The sequence below is a fragment of the Schistocerca gregaria genome, chromosome 1 (genome assembly GCF_023897955.1).
Source record: "Schistocerca gregaria isolate iqSchGreg1 chromosome 1, iqSchGreg1.2, whole genome shotgun sequence".
NCBI classification, from domain to species: Eukaryota; Metazoa; Arthropoda; class Insecta; order Orthoptera; family Acrididae; genus Schistocerca; species Schistocerca gregaria.
The window spans coordinates 802,592,845-802,611,466 of NC_064920.1; the positions used below are offsets into that span (position 1 = coordinate 802,592,845).

At 40.8% G+C, this 18,622-nt stretch overlaps 1 protein-coding gene across 1 annotated transcript in view; it reads right to left on the reverse strand.

The window, feature by feature from the left end:
• The window catches only part of LOC126270278 (uncharacterized), a 589,946-nt gene that overhangs the window by 52,743 nt on the left and 518,581 nt on the right, over positions 1 to 18,622 (reverse strand). The window contains exons 169-192 of the mRNA XM_049974059.1: positions 18,282 to 18,599; positions 17,890 to 18,204; positions 17,457 to 17,786; positions 17,043 to 17,348; positions 16,632 to 16,937; positions 16,217 to 16,534; positions 15,786 to 16,112; positions 15,388 to 15,702; positions 14,471 to 14,803; positions 14,082 to 14,387; positions 13,685 to 13,990; positions 13,285 to 13,602; positions 12,881 to 13,201; positions 12,488 to 12,802; positions 6,736 to 7,065; positions 6,297 to 6,602; positions 5,882 to 6,187; positions 5,471 to 5,791; positions 5,054 to 5,383; positions 4,465 to 4,779; positions 3,756 to 4,094; positions 3,350 to 3,655; positions 2,151 to 2,456; positions 1,318 to 1,656 (exon numbers count right to left, since the gene is read on the reverse strand). Of these exons, the coding sequence (XP_049830016.1) occupies positions 1,318 to 1,656; positions 2,151 to 2,456; positions 3,350 to 3,655; positions 3,756 to 4,094; positions 4,465 to 4,779; positions 5,054 to 5,383; positions 5,471 to 5,791; positions 5,882 to 6,187; positions 6,297 to 6,602; positions 6,736 to 7,065; positions 12,488 to 12,802; positions 12,881 to 13,201; positions 13,285 to 13,602; positions 13,685 to 13,990; positions 14,082 to 14,387; positions 14,471 to 14,803; positions 15,388 to 15,702; positions 15,786 to 16,112; positions 16,217 to 16,534; positions 16,632 to 16,937; positions 17,043 to 17,348; positions 17,457 to 17,786; positions 17,890 to 18,204; positions 18,282 to 18,599 (7,632 nt within the window). The remainder of the gene's footprint in view (positions 1 to 1,317; positions 1,657 to 2,150; positions 2,457 to 3,349; positions 3,656 to 3,755; positions 4,095 to 4,464; positions 4,780 to 5,053; positions 5,384 to 5,470; positions 5,792 to 5,881; positions 6,188 to 6,296; positions 6,603 to 6,735; positions 7,066 to 12,487; positions 12,803 to 12,880; positions 13,202 to 13,284; positions 13,603 to 13,684; positions 13,991 to 14,081; positions 14,388 to 14,470; positions 14,804 to 15,387; positions 15,703 to 15,785; positions 16,113 to 16,216; positions 16,535 to 16,631; positions 16,938 to 17,042; positions 17,349 to 17,456; positions 17,787 to 17,889; positions 18,205 to 18,281; positions 18,600 to 18,622) is intronic.

Below are 18,622 nucleotides of genomic sequence, written 5' to 3' on the forward strand. Positions count from 1 at the left end.
GCAGGTTGCTATTCTCCCATGGAGACGATTGTAGAGATGCTGGATGTAGTCCTGTGGAACGGCTTGCCATGCCATTTCCACCTGGCGCCTCAGTTGGGCCAGCGTTCGTGCTGGACAAGCAGACCGCGTGAGACGACGCTTCATCCAGTCCCAAACATGCTCAATGCAGCACAGATCCGGAGATCTTGCTGGCCAGGGTAGTTGATTTACACCTTCTAGAGCACGTTGGGTGGCACGGGATACATGCAGACGTGCATTGTCCTTTTGGAACAGCAAGTTCCCTTGCCGGTCTAGGAATGGTAGAACGATGGGTTCGATGACGGTTTGGATGTACCGTGCACTATTCAGTGTCCCCTCGACGATCACCAGAGGTGTACGGCCAGTGTAGGAGATCGCTCCCCACACCATGATGCCGGGTGTTGGCCCTGTGTGCCTCGGTCGTATGCAGTCCTGATTGTGGTGCTCACCTGCATGGCGCCAAACACACATACGACCATCATTGGCACCAAGGCAGAAGTGACTCTCATCGCTGAAGACGACACGTCTCCATTCGTCCCTCCATTCACGCCTGTCGCGACACCACTGGAGGCGGGCTGCACAATGTTGGGGCGTGAGTGGAAGACGGCCTAACGGTGTGCGGGACCGTAGCCCAGCTTCATGGAGACGGTTGCGAATGGTCCTCGCCGATACCCCAGGAGCAATAGTGTCCCTAATTTGCTGGGAAGTGGCGGTGCGGTCCCCTACGGCACTGCATAGGATCCTACGGTCTTGGCGTGCATCCGTGTGTCACTGCGGTCCGGTCCCAGGTCGATGGGCACGTGCACCTTCCGCCGACCACTGGCGACAACATCGATGTACTGTGGAGACCTCACGCCCCACGTGTTGAGCAATTCGGCGGTACGTCCACCCGGCCTCCCGCATGCCCACTATACGCCCTCGCTCAAAGTCCGTCAACTGCACATACGGTTCACGTCCACGCTGTCGCGGCATGCTACCAGTGTTAAAGACTGCGATGGAGCTCCATATGCCACGGCAAACTGGCTGACACTGACAGCGGCGGTGCACAAATGCTGCGCAGCTAGCGCCATTTGACGGCCAACACCGCAGTTCCTGGTGTGTCCGCTGTGCCGCGCGTGTGATCATTGCTTGTACAACCCTCTCGCAGTGTCCGGAACAAGTATGGTGGGTCTGACACACTGGTGTCAATGTGTTCTTTTTTCCATTTCCAGATTTCCAGGAGTGTATATGCAGCACTATATACTTGCATATAAAAACATTCACATAGCTTATAATACATGGTGACTGAATAGTACTTACGTATCTCTGGTGGGCTGGTACAAAATGTAAAAGGATCGCCTGTGAGTGGTGGTGGACATGAGCAGCTTGGAACATGAAGGATAACATGGCATTCAGCACTAACTCCACATGATCCAGGGCAAGGATCCCTACATCGTTGACCAATACAAGCTTGCTGTGGACTGCAGTCGCCGTTGGATAAACATTCGGGACGACACAGTGGTGGGGTGCCAATATAACCATCCAAACAAGAACACAATGGACTTAAACCATCGACTGATACCTGGCAGACTGAATTAGGCCCACATGGTGATGGCTGACATGGTGTAATTGGTTTTGGCTGTGGTGGTGTTGAAATAACTGGAAAAAAAATTATTGTAATGAAATGGGAAAAATGTTATAAAAGTAATTATGGGAACAAATACATGAGTTGCTATATGAGATTTTTCTCATTTGAAATTAATGTTCTCACATAAAAAACAAGCACTTTGAAATATATTTTTGTTGTTGCCCAAATGTATTCTCCTTATTACTGGTATCAGATTGTGATAGTGAAGTCTATCCATTAATATAAACATAGTAAAGACAACAAAATAAAATTCTGCTGGCAAAACACCTAGCAGAATGTTTGTAAGTTTTTGTAGACCAGCTATGACAAGTAATTCTGGTCATTCATTTACATTTGAAAACAACAAAAACTGAACTATATCTGAAGAATAAATTAAATAAATAAAAAATTAAGATAAAAAATATTGAAGTACAACAAGGTCCCCAGTAGCAGTAATTTTAGACTTCGTTACATCAGATGTAAACATTAAATATGTACATATTTACCCCTTGGTGATAATACTTACTTATTGAGGAGCACCTGGTGAAGGGATCTCCAGAATAGCCTGCAGGGCAAGAGCAGATTGGATTGTGGTTGACAACATGGCAATGGGCATTGATACCACATGTACCAGGACAAGGATCTATACAGTGTTGATTGAGGCAAGCCTTTGTTAATGCACAGTCTGAGCTGACAGTGCACTCTGGATGACATGATGGTGGTACACCCAGAAAACCGAGCACACATGAACAGACAGCCTGTCCATTGATTTCCCGGCAGACTGCATTAGGACCACAAGGTGATGGACTGCATGGTTGCCTTTCTATAGGAGCTGAAATGATATGGCACATCAAGATATATGTAAAGCATACAGTGTTTTTTATTGAACTACAAAACTAAACCTTTTGCAAATGTTTTGGACAAATATAATACAAATTAAATACTTCTAAACCTATGTTTGCTGATAAAATATATTTGATCTGATAGTTTTGTTGGTGCTTAACATCATGCTTATGTTACACTCAGGGGATAGATTCACCTGTGTGATACTGGCAGCTACAATTCATTTTTTTATCCTGACAATTAATTTTTACTTACAGACAGTGTCTCATTCTTCATACTTCCTAAAACTTTATTACTCTTCCCCAGTTATAATGATCTTTTATGTGGAATATTATGACACTATATTTTCTAACTATATGACTGTTCTGCAACACTTTATCCTTTTTTGGTGGTTGCAATATTCCTCTTAATACCTATTCAAATTTTAAAAACCAACAGTCTGATTACAGAGGCCACACATGTGTAAGTTGTGGACATGTGTGTGTGTGTGTGTGTGTGTGTGTGTGTGTGTGCGCGTGTTCCTAAACCTTATAACTTTGTCTACTTCTAAATGTGCCTGTCTGTTGCTCAGTATCTCCTCTATGTGGAGTAGCAATCTATCCTAGTTCATATTGTAGTTCTTTATATCTGACAGCTTAAAAACTGAATAATTATCATGTATTGAGGCTGTTTGCTGTGGTTAACAAGCACAAGACTCTAATAAGAAACAGATATTATTATACATTTTTTGGCATTTACTCTTGTTACCACAATAATTAATGCCAAAATCCTTTACATTTATAAAGAAAGTTCTTTTTCACATTCGTTACAAACTTTTAATAACTACATTATTGTTTTTTTAAACATAAATAGTAATAAAAATTAGATTTACTTTAAAATTACCTTCTACTTGGCGGCAGTAAACAAATGGATTGCCTGAGAGCCCCTCAGGGCAACTGCATGTTGGCACATGATTTATGACTTCACATTGAGCATTTTGTCCACAGGTTCCTGGGCAAGGGTCAGTACACTTATTCCTAATGCAAGCCTGTTTCCTTTCACAGTCAGTGCTGAGGACACACTCTGGACGACACCCTGCATATGGGTCACCTTGGTATTCAGGCAGGCAAGTACAAACACCTTCATGGCACTGAGCATTGGAGCCACATGGCGAAGGTTTACAAGCATCTGATGGTACGGGTGCAGGTACTGTAATACATAACATATTTTTATCAGACAATCACTAAAATTAATCAACCCTCATTTCAGTTTAATAGTCAAGTAACTGACAAATCAATATCCCTGTTACCTGCTGTTGGTTTTGGGTAGCACTGAAAGAATGGATCCCCTGTGTAGCCTGGCAAACAACTGCAGACAGGTGTGTGATTGATAACAGCACAATCAGCACTGACACCACAAGAACCTGGACAAGGATCTCGGCATTTCTCTCGTAGACAGGCACGATTATGTGGACAGTCTGTGTTGACAGAGCATTCTGGTCGACAATTCGGTGGTGTACCAAAGTAATCTCTGATGCAGGAGCAAGATGGGACTCCTCCAATGTCCCGACATTGTGAATATGGGCCACAAGGTGATGGGAGACATGGATCAATGTGCAAAGGAGGGGAAGTGGGTTCAGATGGCAGAGCTGAAAAATGAAAATAATTTTGTCAGCCAACATTATAAGACAACCTTAGAGAAGTTGTAAGTTGCAAAAAGACTTTATGTAATAAATAATATTAAATAGTTCATTGTCCGGAGCAAGTATTTAGATATGATGACACCAACATTTTTGACAGAATGCTGCTTATTATTGAAACAACCATTCTTAGGAATGGAGCATATTCCTGATAATGAAATCTCAGAAGAATGTGGACTGACCACCAGGAACTGTCTGTAGAAACACCCCCACCAGTAATGAAAAGAGCAAACTTCTGGCTCAGAAATACAGTTTAGTTGTACTCAGAGAGATAATTTTAGTGTATTAATTTATCTTAGTGTAAAAATTATAAACTTACTTGGTATTGCATAGCATCTCGTGAATGGATCGCCAGTATAACCAACATTGCATGAACATATTGGGCTGTGGTTAATAACTTCACACCGAGAGTTGAGCCCACAAGTTCCTGGACAAGGATCAGTACACTTGAGATTGTTACATGCTCTGTTCTGTGCACACTCTGCACTCACAGTACACTCTGGGCGACATCCAGGTGGTGATCCAATGAAGCCAGGTTGACATGAGCATACTGCCTGCTCATTAGCAATGTGACATGTGCTATAAGGACCACACGGACTCGGAGAACATGGGTCTACATGCTCAGTTACTGTTGCTAAAAGAAAATATAAATAAAATATAACTAAGTTTATTGGCATTAATTTTTAAATTATACACAAATTTTAATATAACATGAAACATAAATTATAACTACCACAGCAAAATATCTAGCAGCTAATAAAACAAGAATATTTTTTAGTTCCTTAGGCACTCAGATAGACATAGAAACACAATACAGTATGCACATTTTCAAAGATGTGATGCACTCTTATACAAGGCTAAAGCACATCTATGTAATACAAGAAAAATAAATTAAAAACAGAACTTACGTTCTTGAGACATGCTGCAGTATCTAAATGGATCTCCAGTAAACTTTGGCAAGCAATAACAAGATGGTATGTGATTAATAACTTGGCACTGAGCATTTTGGCCACATGTTCCAGGACATGGATCTTGGCACTTATTTCTGATGCAAGCCTTTGTTGCAGTACAATCAGTGTTCAGTATACATTCCGGCCGGCAGCCTTCGTATGGGTTGCCAACATAGTCTGGCAGACAAGAACAGGAACCAGCACCATTCTGTTCCCTGCATATAGCATTTGCACCACATGGCGATGGTATGCAAGGGCTTGTCATGTCAGCTGGTCTAGGAACTGAAACTGATAAATATTTTTTCTTTTATTACAACTTAGCAGATACTACAAGTTATTGTGTTCTTCCAATGAATACAAACATTTTATACATACCCTCAGGAATAACACAGTGTTGGAAAGGATCTCCCGAATATCCTGGAAGACAAGCACAGTTTGGTGTGTGACTGACAACTCGGCATTCAGCGTTTGTTCCACAAGATCCTGGGCACGGATCTTTGCATTTCTGACCTATACACGCTAAATTACTTGCACATTCACCATTACTAACACATTCAGGTCTACAGTTTGGAGGAGTTCCTTTGTATTCAGGTAGACAACTGCATGTTGGGCTTTCTCCAACAACTTGACACTGAGAATATGGTCCACATGGTGATGGCTGACAGGGATCATTTGATATTGGTGGTTTTATCTCTGCTGCAAATGGAGAACATTAATGGTGAGTAAACTAAGTATAATTTTTTTTTTCTATCCGACAAATATAAGGGTAGAGAGTGACTATGTTACCTTTTGGCTGACATCTGACAAATGGATCACCAGTGTAGCGAGGTGGGCAGCTACATATTGGATTATGATTCACTACTTCACAGCGTGCTCCTATCCCACATGTACCTGGGCAGGGATTCCTGCATTTTTGATTACTGCATGCTTCGCTCTGGCCACAGTCAGAGCTAAGTATGCACTCAGGTCTGCATGCTGGAGGGCTTCCCAAGTATCCAGGTACACATGAGCACACAGCCTGACCATTGATCTCTTGACAACGGCTGTTAGGTCCGCATGGAGATGGGTTGCACGGTTGTGTCACCGGTGGCTCTGTGATGAGGCAGTACATATTAACAGACAACATACGGACTTAATGTTAAATGGAGGAGTTAAAACAGAGAACAGAAATGCTGCATTTAATCTTTTGGATCATACTTACGTGGAATAGGTCTACACTGAATAAAAGCATTGCCAGATGTGCCCTCTGGGCAACTGCATATTGGAATGTGATTAACAACATCACATTGGGCATCTTGACCACAAGTTCCTGGACATGGATCTACACATTTATTCCTTATACAAGCCTTCGTCCTATCACAGTCATCACTGAAGATGCATTCTGGGCGACAACCTACATAAGGATCTCCTTGGTACTCTGGCAGACAATTGCATTTACCATCATTGCATACAGCATTTGGTCCACAGGGAGAGGGGTGGCATGGATCAACAGGCTTAGGTCCTGGTTCTGAAAATAAAGGCATACATCTACATGTGAACCAAAATTTATTGAAAGCTGTGCTAATTCATATATTTAAGTGGCAAATTAGGTAGTATTACAACAACTACTTCAAAATTTTTTGAAAGAGAACATGACTTACCTGAAACTGGAGCAGGATTACAGCTGGTAAATGGATCACCTGTGAAACCTTCAGGGCATGTACACACTGGTGTGTGGTTGACAACAGAGCAGAGAGCTCCTGCACCACAGGAACCAGGGCAGGGATCGCGACACTTTTCGCGCAAACATGCAAGACTACTTGTGCAATCTGCATTGATAGCACACTCCGGACGACAACCTGGTGGCACTCCCATGTAACCAATAATGCATGAACATGATGGTGAATCACCCACAGCTTGGCACACTGAGTGTGGCCCACATGGTGATGGAAGACAAGGGTTCACTGGCCTTGATGGTGGTTCTGAAATAGCTAAAAGAAAAACATGAACTGTAATGACTGTAGAGATATAAAACTTTTAACAATGAAATAAATATAATCTGCTCCATATATGTGTGATAAACCCTTTAATATACTGATTTCTTTTACAAATTATGTTCCAAAAAATAGAATTTTTATTATTGAAAAAGTCCTTTAATGAATGAAATTACATACAAACACATAAAGATAATTTAAAACTCAAAACAATATGTTACAAATTTATGAAAATAACCTTTAATAAAACCTTAAGCATACTTGTGCACTGGACCCTGATTAAGGTATCCTGAAACTTAAAGTCATCCTTTTTTTTAAAAAAATTTCTGTGTAGATATTAAGTTGAACCATGTATCTGTCAATGATTTCCTATGAACAGAAATTTTGGAGGAGCTGTCATAGCACAGGAGACATATTTATCTTGTACCACTGGCGAGTACATGTCAGTGATCCAATGAACAGTCATCATTTTGTCTCCAATGAAGCAATATCACATTCTTCTTCACTTTATGATCTGCTAAATTCAATGTCAAAGGGTTGGGTTGGGTTGTTTTGGGGGAAGAGACCAAACAGCGAGGTCATCGGTCTCATCGGATTGGGGAAGGATGGGGAAGGAAGTTGGCCGTGCCCTTTCAAAGGAACCATCCTGGCATTTGCCTGGAGCAATTTGAGGGAAATCACGGAAAACCTAAACCAAGATAGCCAGACACGGGATTGAACCGTTGTCCTCCTGAATGCGAGTCCAGTGTGCTAACCACTGCGCCACCTCGCTCGGTTAAATGTCAGACTCAAGATCACTATAGCCATCCAGTTTTGGGAGCACTGCCTAAACAACAATACAGGATAGAAGCTGAAAGTGCGTATTTTATTATCAAATACCCAAAACTGAACACAGTTATTGTTATATCTAGTTGCAACCATCTCAACTATACCATAGGAGTTGATCCTCTCTAGTGGCTGAACACTTAACTGTCAGTGCTGAAATGGATATAAATGAGATTTTTTTTTTTTTTTTTGAAAGCCTGTTATTAAGTTGGCTGGGTATACCTGAAATTTTAAATTTTTATAAAAATAATAAAAACAAGGTAACTTGGGCCTTTATGTTAAGGGGCTAATGACGAAAGTGGCCTTCAATTTAGAATAGACAATGGATAGCCAGGCAGCAACAGCTGCAGAGACACAAGCAGTAATAGTGAAGTAACCTATTTTGTGACATTCTACAAGTTCCTAACCAGGAGCAAATTGTATAGTTTCATCTTTGTACTTTCATTGTTTAGTTTCTTGCATTTCTTTGTGTTAATTTAATATTTGATAAACACAGTTCTTGTGTTTTTGTTTCTTTTGGAAAATAAACTGATTTTGTTACCTATTAAAAGTTCCTAATCACGAGGCAAATTATTTAGTCTCACCTGAGTGCTTTGGTAGTTCAGTTTTTTAATTTCTGCATGTTGATCTAATTAGTTACACACAATTCTTGTGTTTTCAGTAGAGTTCTACAGTAGAGTTCTGCAGTGCATGTCAACAGTCCTTCATTTGTCTGTGTAGTGGAGATCTCCACGGTCCTTAGTATGGATAGGGTCAGATGGTTCTGCAACTATGCACACTGCAGATTCCTGACTTACGCCGTAGGGTGGTGGGGTTTTGGGTTCTGCTAAATAGGTCAGGAGTCCACTACACACAGAAGATGGCTCCATGGGTAGCAGGGGCTCTGTGGGATGGAGTGGGCAGTTTTTTAGGTTAGAGAGTCTCGGGGAAACACAAAAAGGGTTTCAGTCTCAAAGGGTGTAGGTCGAACACAGGAAGACTGTAGAACCAGGAACAATCAGTATAAGAGTTGTAAATTGTCATAGCTGTGTTGGGCAAGTGCCAGAGCTCCAAGTGCTACTCAAAAGCACTGTCGATAAAATCGTTATGGGCAATGAAAGCTTGATAAGGCTGGATATAAGTTCAGCTGAAATTTTTGCGAAGGACGTAACGGTGTTCAGAAGGTTAAACACAGTTGTTGTTGGTGTGTTTGTTGCTATTAGAAGTAGCTATTTTGAGCAAAATTGAAGTAGGTAGTTCCTGTAAGATAGTATGGGTAAAGGTATTTCTTGGAAACCAGAATAAAATAATAGCTGGATCCTTTTACCAACTTCCCAACTCAGATGACACAATTTCTGAAAGAAAATTGAATCCAATTTCAAACATTTACACGACTCATACAATTATAGTTGATAGTGACTTCAATTAACCTTGATTTGTTGGAGAAAATACATGCTTAAATCCAGAGGTATGCATAAAATATCATCCGAGCATTCTTTGGTTCTTATTTCATGCAGTTAGTTCATGAGTCCACTTGAATAGAAAATGGCTGTGAAAACACACTTGATCTCTTAGCAACAAATAATCCTGAGCTAATAATGAGCATCAAAATGGATGCAGAGATTAGTGAACACAGGGTTGTAATAGTGAGGTTGAATACTGTAACTCCAAAATCTTCCAAAAAATAAAAGAAAAAATATACCTATTGAAAAGAGTGTAGACCAGATGTGGCTTGAATTCAAAGAAATAGTATTGACAGCAATTGGGAGACTTATACCAAATAAATTAACAAATGATGGAGCTGATCCACCTTGGTACACAAAATGGGTTGGAACACTGTTGCAGAAGCAGAGAAAAAAGCATGTCAAATTTAAGCAAATTAATATCTTCAAGATTGGCTATCTTTTACAGAAGCTCAAAATTTAGTGCTGGCATCAATGCGAGATGCTTATAATAATTTCTGCAGTGAAACTTTGTCTCAAAAACTGGCAGAAATCCAAAGAGGTTCTGGTCATATGTGAAATATGCTAGTGGAAAGACACAGTCAATGCCTGGGCGACAGCAATGGGAATACTATCGATGACAGTGTTGCCAAAGCAGAATTACTAAACACAGCCTTCTGAAATTCCTTGATGAAAGAAGACGAAGTAAATACTCCAGAATTTGAATCAAGAACAGCTGGCAATATGAGTACCTTAGAAGTGGATATCCTCAGAGTAGTGAACAAACTCAAATTACTTAATAAAAGCAAGTATTCTGGTCCAGACAGCATACTAATTAGGTTTCTTTCAGTGGATGCTGATGCAATACCTCCATACTTGCACATCATATACAACCACTCGCTCAATGAAAGATCCATACCCAAAGGGTGGAAAGTTGCACAAATCACACCAATATTCAAGAAAGGTAGTAGGAGTAATCCACTAGATTACAGGCTCATATCATTTACTTCGATATAGAGCAGAATTTTGGAACATATGTTGTGTTTGAACATTATGAATTAACTTGAGAGAGTGGTCTATTGACACACAGTCAACATGGATTTAGAAAACGTCATTCTTGTGAAACTCAACTAGCTTTTTACTCACATAAACTGTTGAGTGCTATTGACAGGGGATTTTAAATTACCCTTCTGTATTTCTAGATTTCCAGAAGGCTTTTGACACTGAACATCACAAGTGGCTTGTAGTCAAACTGCATACTTATGGAATATCATCTCTGTTATGTGACTGGATTTGTGATTACCTGTCAGAGAGATCACAGTTTGCAGTGATTGATGGAAAGTCTTCAAGTAAAACAGAAATGATTTCTGACGTTCCCCAAGGTAGTATTACAGGCTCTCTGGTGTTCTTTATTGATACAAATGATTCAGGAGACAATCTGAGCAGCCATCTTAGGTTGTTTGCAGATGATGTTGTCATATATTGTCTAGTGAAGTCTTCAGAAGATCAAAACAAATTGCAAAAAAAATTAGGAAAGATATCTGTAGGTTTGAAAATTGGCAGTTGACCCTAAGTAATGAAAAGTGTGAGGTAATCACATGAGTGCTAAAAGGAATGCATTAAGCTTTGGTTACATGATAAATCAGTTAAATCTAAAGTCTGTAAATTTGACTAAATACCTAGAAGTTACAATTATGAACAACTTAAATTGGAAAGAACACATAGAAAATGTTGTGGGGAAGCCGAACCAAAGACTGCATCTTATTGGCAGAAAATTTAGAAAATGCAACAGATCTACTAAAGAGACTGCCTATGCTATGCTTGTCTGTTCTCTTTTGGAGTACTGCTGCATAGTGTGGGATCCTTACCAGACAGTATTAATGGAGTAAATTGAGAAAGTTCAAAGAATGGCAGCATGTTTCGTATTATCGAGAAATAGGGGACAGAATGTGTCACTGACATGATACAGGATTTGGTGTGGACATCGTGCCAACAAAGGCATTTTTTGTTGCAGCAGAATCTTCTCATGAAATTTCGATCATCAACTTTCTCTTCTGAATGTGAAAATATTTTGTTAATGCTGACCTACATACAGAGAAGCCATCATCGTAATAAAATAAGGGAAATCAGAGCCTCCACGGAAAGATACAGGTGTTCACTTTCTCCAAGCACTGTTCGAAATTGAAGGTGATTCAAAGAAACCCTCTGCCAAGCACTTAAGTGTGATTTGCAGATTATCCATGTAGATGTAATGCAGACTTTCACAGTAATATTTTATGCTGCAAGAAGTAATACCTGGAAGCACATTTAGTATTGTTCTTGAAGTTTGTTATATTTGTAAATGATTTAAGTGACCTTGCACAAGAAGTAAGGCTGCCTTCGAACAAAATTATGATTTTTATAAATAAGTGAAAACGATTTGTGGTTTGAAAAGAGTAGATACAAACCAAACTGAAGTTCAAGAGGCATTTGAGAGAGACATTGACAAATGGTATCATTAAACTCTATATTTCCTAAACAACATTCAGTGTGTCAAAATACACTAACTGTTCTGAAGAAAATATTGTCAATTCAAAATGAAAGTAATCTGCTTCTGGCATTCTCTCTGTGCCATAGAATATACTGACAAATGCATAAGATATTCTGGAGTGCAGAATATGCTGTCGCCAGTTGATTCTATCTTTTGATAAAAGCCAGTTTTTTTATTTGCTTTAATTAACATTCAATGAGAAAGGTTGCAATATTGTTAATAATAATTTATTACAAATTCTTTAAAGCAGGCAGCTGCTACAAAAACAAAAACAAAAGTTGCATATGATATACAGAAAAATATCTGGATTGTTTTTTATTTGTGCAGTCTCATAACTATAAAATGTACCAGTTATTCCTATAAATTTACAGACAGGTTTCTGTGAGAGCTTCACACTAGTGCTCCCCATTAGATCAAAAATAATACATAAAGTGAGATTGTTTTGTTTACAATCAGTTACAAATGAGCAAAAAGAACTATGCAGTGTTCAATTATGGCTGTATATGAAATTTCCACTGGAATTTTTGCTTTAGCTATGAGTGGATATTTTACTGTGAACTGTATTTCTGTATATGCAGTCAGATATGCTGGTTGGAAAAATATGATGAAATAACAAAAGTGAATACGCTGTTGAAACACTTACGAGGGAGAGCATAGCATCTGGTGAAGGGGTCTCCAGTGTGCCCAGCCTGGCAACTACAGATAGGGCTGTGATTGATGACCTCACATCGTGCACTGAGGCCACATGTTCCAGGGCAAGGATTGACACATTTGTTGTTGACACAGGCTTTATCACGTGGGCACTCAGCACTTACAACACACTCAGGCCTACAACCTGGTGGTACACCCATATAGCCTGCTTGACAAGAGCACACAGCCTGCTGGTTTGCTATGCGGCACACACTGTTTGGACCACAGGGTGATGGTTGACAAGGGTCCCTTGGCGGAGTTTCCACACCTGATTACAATAAGCACAAGGTCAAAAATATCAAACTTCTTCATGTAGCTATTTATAATGATTACTACTGATACCTACCTACTATGACAGTACAGTGTCTGAATGGGTCACCCGTATACTGCTCAACACAAGTACATGAGGGAAGGTGGTTTACTGTTTGACAGTAGGCATTGGTACCACATGTGCCAGGACAAGGATCCTGGCATTTATTTCGTATGCATGCCCTGTCAGGAGAACAGTCAGTATTAAGCACACATTCTGGTCGGCATCCTTCATATGGGTTGCCAACATAGTCTGGAAGACACGTGCATGAACCTGCACTGTTTTGTTCTCGGCAGACGGCATTTGAGCCACATGGAGAAGGAACACAGGGTGTTACCCTCTCTGCCTGTATTACCTCTGTAAAAAGGTAAGAACATTACTTTCCCATAATCTACTGATATTTCAGATGTGCATTAATTAAAACTTGAGAAATCACTTACCCTGTTTGAAACACTGTGTGAATGGGTCACCTGAAAATCCTGACAAACACACACAGTTTGGTGTGTGACTGACAACATGACATTCAGCATTGGCTCCACACGATCCTGGACACGGGTCTCTACATTTCTGACCAATACATGCCAAATGACTGGCACATTCACTGTTACTAACACATTCCGGTCTACAGTTTGGAGGGGATCCTTTGAACTCTGGCAAGCAAGAGCATGAAGGACTCTCACCAACCACTTGACACACAGCATTCTGTCCACATGGTGATGGAACACATGGATTTAGTGGTTCTGGAGGGGCTTGAGATACTGCAAAAGATAATATCAGCGTAAATATTTTCCTGAAATAAAACATTCTGTTAAGATCCTTAGTGAAGCCAAGTGTACTTACTTATTGGCAGACATCTGACAAATGGATCACCAGTGTGCTCTAATGGGCAGCTGCAAATTGGATTGTGATTAACTACTTCACAGCGAGCTCCAATGCCACAAGTACCGGGGCATGGATTCCTGCACTTTTGATTACTGCATGCTTCATTCTGAGCACACTCGGAGCTCACAATACACTCAGGCCTACAAGCAGGAGGACTTCCAATGTATCCTGGTACACAAGAGCATACTGCCTGACCATTGATCTCTCGGCACTGGCTATTGGGACCACATGGAGATGGGTTGCAGGGCTGCATTACTGGTGGTGCTATAATAAAGCAATAAATGTTTATTTATAAATACTTCAGTGCATTTAAACACTTTAAAAGAAATAAAAGTGCAACAAGTGGCACACTTACGTGGAATAGGCCTGCATTGGATAAATGCATTACCAGACATTCCATCTGGACAACTGCATATTGGTATGTGGTTAACGACATCACACCGAGCACCCTGTCCACATGTTCCTGGGCAGGGATCATTACATTTGTTCCTGATGCAGGCCTTTGTTCTATCACAGTCTGCATTAAGAATGCATTCTGGGTGGCAGCCCAGGTATGGATCACCTTGATAATCTGGTAGACAAGTACATGTACCATCTGTACATACAGAATTTGGTCCACAAGGTGATGGGGAGCAGGGCTCCTTTGGAATCGGTTCAGGACCTGCAAAAAACATTAGTCAATGAAGTTTTCATAACTTTAAAAGTATTACCAACAGTTAACATCATAGCTATTTTTTCACTTACTTGGAGGTGGCTTGGGATAGCATCTAGTAAATGGATCTCCTGTGTAACCTTCTGGGCAGGTACAAACAGGGGTGTGATTAACAACAGTGCACAAAGCACTAGCACCACATGATCCTGGGCATGGATCCATACATTTCTCCCTGATGCACGCCATATTGCTGGGACATTCAGCATTTATACTACACTCAGGTCTGCAGTTTGGTGGCATTCCAATGAAGTTTGCTAGACAGGCACATGAAGCTGTACCACCTGCATTTATGCACTGAGCATTGGGACCACAGGGTGATGGAGAGCATGGGTTAACTGGTCGAAGCACATCTGCTGGAGGAGGAGCTGAAAATAAACATGGAATTTATAGCTGTGATGATAGTAGATAATTTTCATACTTAATAAGCTTGTGTAGGTGTATTCAAGAAAATTACAAAAATAAATGTAAGGGAATCCAAATTACTATCTGAAATTGCAATAATACTTGTCTCAAAATAGTCAAATGTTCACTTATTCACATCTAGAGAAAAAAAAATGGTACATGTGAAATGGATGCCAAAAAGAATATTTTGATTAAAAGGAAATCCTTGTACAGAAATGTGAAAAATATATAGAGATACAATTCACATTAGCTCAGTTCAACTGACAGTCATACAAAACCAATGAAATTAAACAAAGAACCCTTTGCTTCCTTTCCCTTGTTACCTCATAACTTAGGTTGTGAGTGACCTGCAGCAACATTCCTCCTCTATATGACAACCCACCACTCTCTTCCCTGATCAAGGAACACGTCTCCAAAAGCTAGGTTTTATTTATTCTCATCACTTTTATGTCACTGTCAGCTGTACTGAGCTAAGGTAAGTACAGGCTCATCTGCCTCTGTATATTTTTCAAGAAGAATATTTCTTCTTACAGCATTCTATGTTTACCTGGCACAGCAAAACAGCGTGTGAAGGGATCACCAGTGTACCCAGCTTGGCAGCTGCAAATTGGACTATGATTAATGACTTCACAGCGAGTGTTGAGACCACAGGTACCAGGGCATGGGTCAGCACATTTCTGTCTAATGCAAGCCCTATTTTGCTGACATTCTGCACTCACTGTGCACTCAGGTCTGCAATTAGGAGGTGTGCCCATGTAATCCGGAAGACAAGAACATACTGCTTGACCATTTACCTCACGACATGCACTGTTAGGCCCACAAGGAGATGGCACACAAGGGTTACCAATTTCAACTGGAACATCTGCAAAATTGAGTAGCTACATGATAATTCTGAAACATTTCTTAGATTTGCTACAAAGCAAGGAAGTTGTGTAATAAACTTACGTTCTATTATAGGACTGCAGTACTTGAATGGATCTCCAGAGTACCCTTGAATGCAAGTGCATGAAGGCAGGTGATTGACCACTTGGCAATCAGCATTTAGGCCACAAGTTCCTGGGCATGGATCCTGACATTTGTTACGTATGCATGCTCTATTGGATGGACAGTCAGTATTCAAAATACATTCTGGTCGGCAGACCTCATAAGGATTACCAACATAATCTGGGAGACATGTACAAGAGCCAGCTCCATTCTGCTCTTTACAAACTGCATTTGAGCCACATGGTGATGGTATACATGGTGTTGGTCTTTCTTCTGGCACAGGTGGTTCTGGAAAAGAAGTCAATGATTATTGTCATATATGCTGTTCAGATGTTTCAGTGACATGTAGCTAGAGGCATAACAGACTTTCTTCTTAATTAAATTGCTCTTACCCTGTAATAAACACTGGATGAATGGATCTCCAGAAAATCCTGGAAGACATGCACAGTTAGGTGTGTGGCTAATAACTCTGCATTCTGCATTAGATCCACATGAACCTGGACAAGGATCTTTACAGTGTTGCCCAATACATGCAAGGTGGCTTGCACACTCTGTGTTGCTAATACACTCTGGTCGGCAATTAGGAGGTGATCCTTTAAAATCGGGCAAACATGAACAAGATGGACTGTCACCAGAAACTTGGCAAACTGCATTTGGTCCACAGGGAGACGGCTGGCAAGGGTTTGTTGGTTCCCGTAATGGAGTTTCAGCTGTAAGGAAGAATTTTAGTAATTATATTCCAAGGTATACTTCTTTTTGGTTAGAAGAAATGTATTTTAATTGATATAAACTGTATTGGAAACTTACGGACTGGATAGCATCTTGCAAATGGATCGCCTGTATAGTGTGAGGGACAACTGCATATAGGATTGTGGTTAACAACCTCGCAACGAGCTCCAATACCACATGTTCCTGGGCAAGGGTTCCGACATTTCTGGTTGTTACAGGCTTCATTTTGTGCACAATCTGAGCTCACAATGCATTCTGGTCTACATGCTGGTGGACTTCCTAAGAAGCCTGGCACACATGAACACACTGCCTGGCCATTAATCTCTCGACATTGGCTGTTAGGGCCACAAGGAGATGGGCTGCATGGCTGTGTCTTTGGCGGAGCTATAACGAGATACAATTTATTATAAAATTACAATACTTGTAAATGTAGTAAACATTTACTGTTACAGTATCAAAACATCCACTGGATGGTTTGGACATACTTACGTGGAATAGGTCTGCATTGAATAAATGCATTGCCAGACATGCCCTCTGGACAACTGCAGATTGGAATATGATTGACAACATCACAGCGTGCATCCTGCCCACAAGTCCCTGGACAAGGATCTGCACACTTGTTTCTTATGCAAGCCTTTGTCCTCTCACAATCTGTGCTCAGGACACACTCAGGTCGACAGCCAGCATATGGATCACCCTGGTATTCTGGCAAGCAAGTACACACTCCATCATCACACTGTGTATTGGAGCCACATGGAGATGGATGACATAGGTCAGCCTTCTCAGCTTCTTGGTCTGAAAGTAATTTAAGTAAGTCATTAAGTAAGATCAGTGCCTGCATTTATCTATTTGTTCAATTTATACAATAGTCTTAAATTTTCAGTAGTCCTTTTATACACAAACCTGGTGGTTTGGGGAAGCAGTTGGTGAAAGGATCTCCAGTGTATCCCTCAGGACAGGTGCATACTGGTGTGTGGTTGATCACACTGCATTGTGCACTAGCACCACATGAGCCTGGACAAGGGTCACGACATTTTTCCCTAATACAAGCCTTATTGCTAGGACATTCTGAATTAACAGAACATTCTGGTCTACAGTTTGGTGGAGCACCAAAGTAACCAGCACTGCATGCACATGAAGGAACTCCTCCTGAGTTGATACACTGTGCATTCGGACCACAAGGTGATGGAACACATGGGTCATGATATACTGGTTTTTCTGAAGGAATTACAACTGCAAAGGAAGACAATGTATAAAATTACAAAACTTTGCAAACAACTGTGTCAGATGGACCTACACAGAGTCTTAGCCAAATTTAATTGGAGCTATTACATACCTGGGTTCAAATAACATTGTGCAAAAGGATCTCCTGTGTAACCTGGTCTGCAGCTGCAGATTGGGCTGTGGTTTATTACCTCACAAATTGAGTTCAAACCACATGTGCCAATACAAGGGTCAGCGCATTTCTGATTGGTGCAAGCTCTGTTCTGTGGACACTCTGAGCTTACCACACATTCTGGACGACAACCAGGTGGTGTGCCAATATAGTTGGGCAGACAAGAACACACTGCTTGCTCATTAACTTCACGACATGCACTGTTTGGCCCACATGGTGAAGGTGAACAAGGAGTTTTAGGTTCCTCTGGTGTTTCTGTAAATAAGAATCATATACTAGTAAATGGTTGTAATCACCAATATTTGTTATTTAAACTCAAATACTGAACTTACCTCGTACTATATTGCAGAATCTAAATGGGTCACCAGTGTATCCTGATATACATGTGCATGATGGTAAATGATTGACTACGGTACAGTCTGCATTTTGTCCACATGTCCCAGGGCAGGGATCCTGGCATTTGTTTCGGATACATGCCCTATCTGGTGTGCAGTCAGTGTTTAAGGTACATTCTGGGCGACAGCCCTCATATGGATTGCCAATGTATTCCGGTAAACATGTGCAAGAACCAGCACCATTTTGTTCTCTGCACACAGCATTTGACCCACATGGGGAAGGTGAGCAAGGAGTTGGTCTTTCTTCAGGAATAGCTGGAAAACACAAATTTATTATT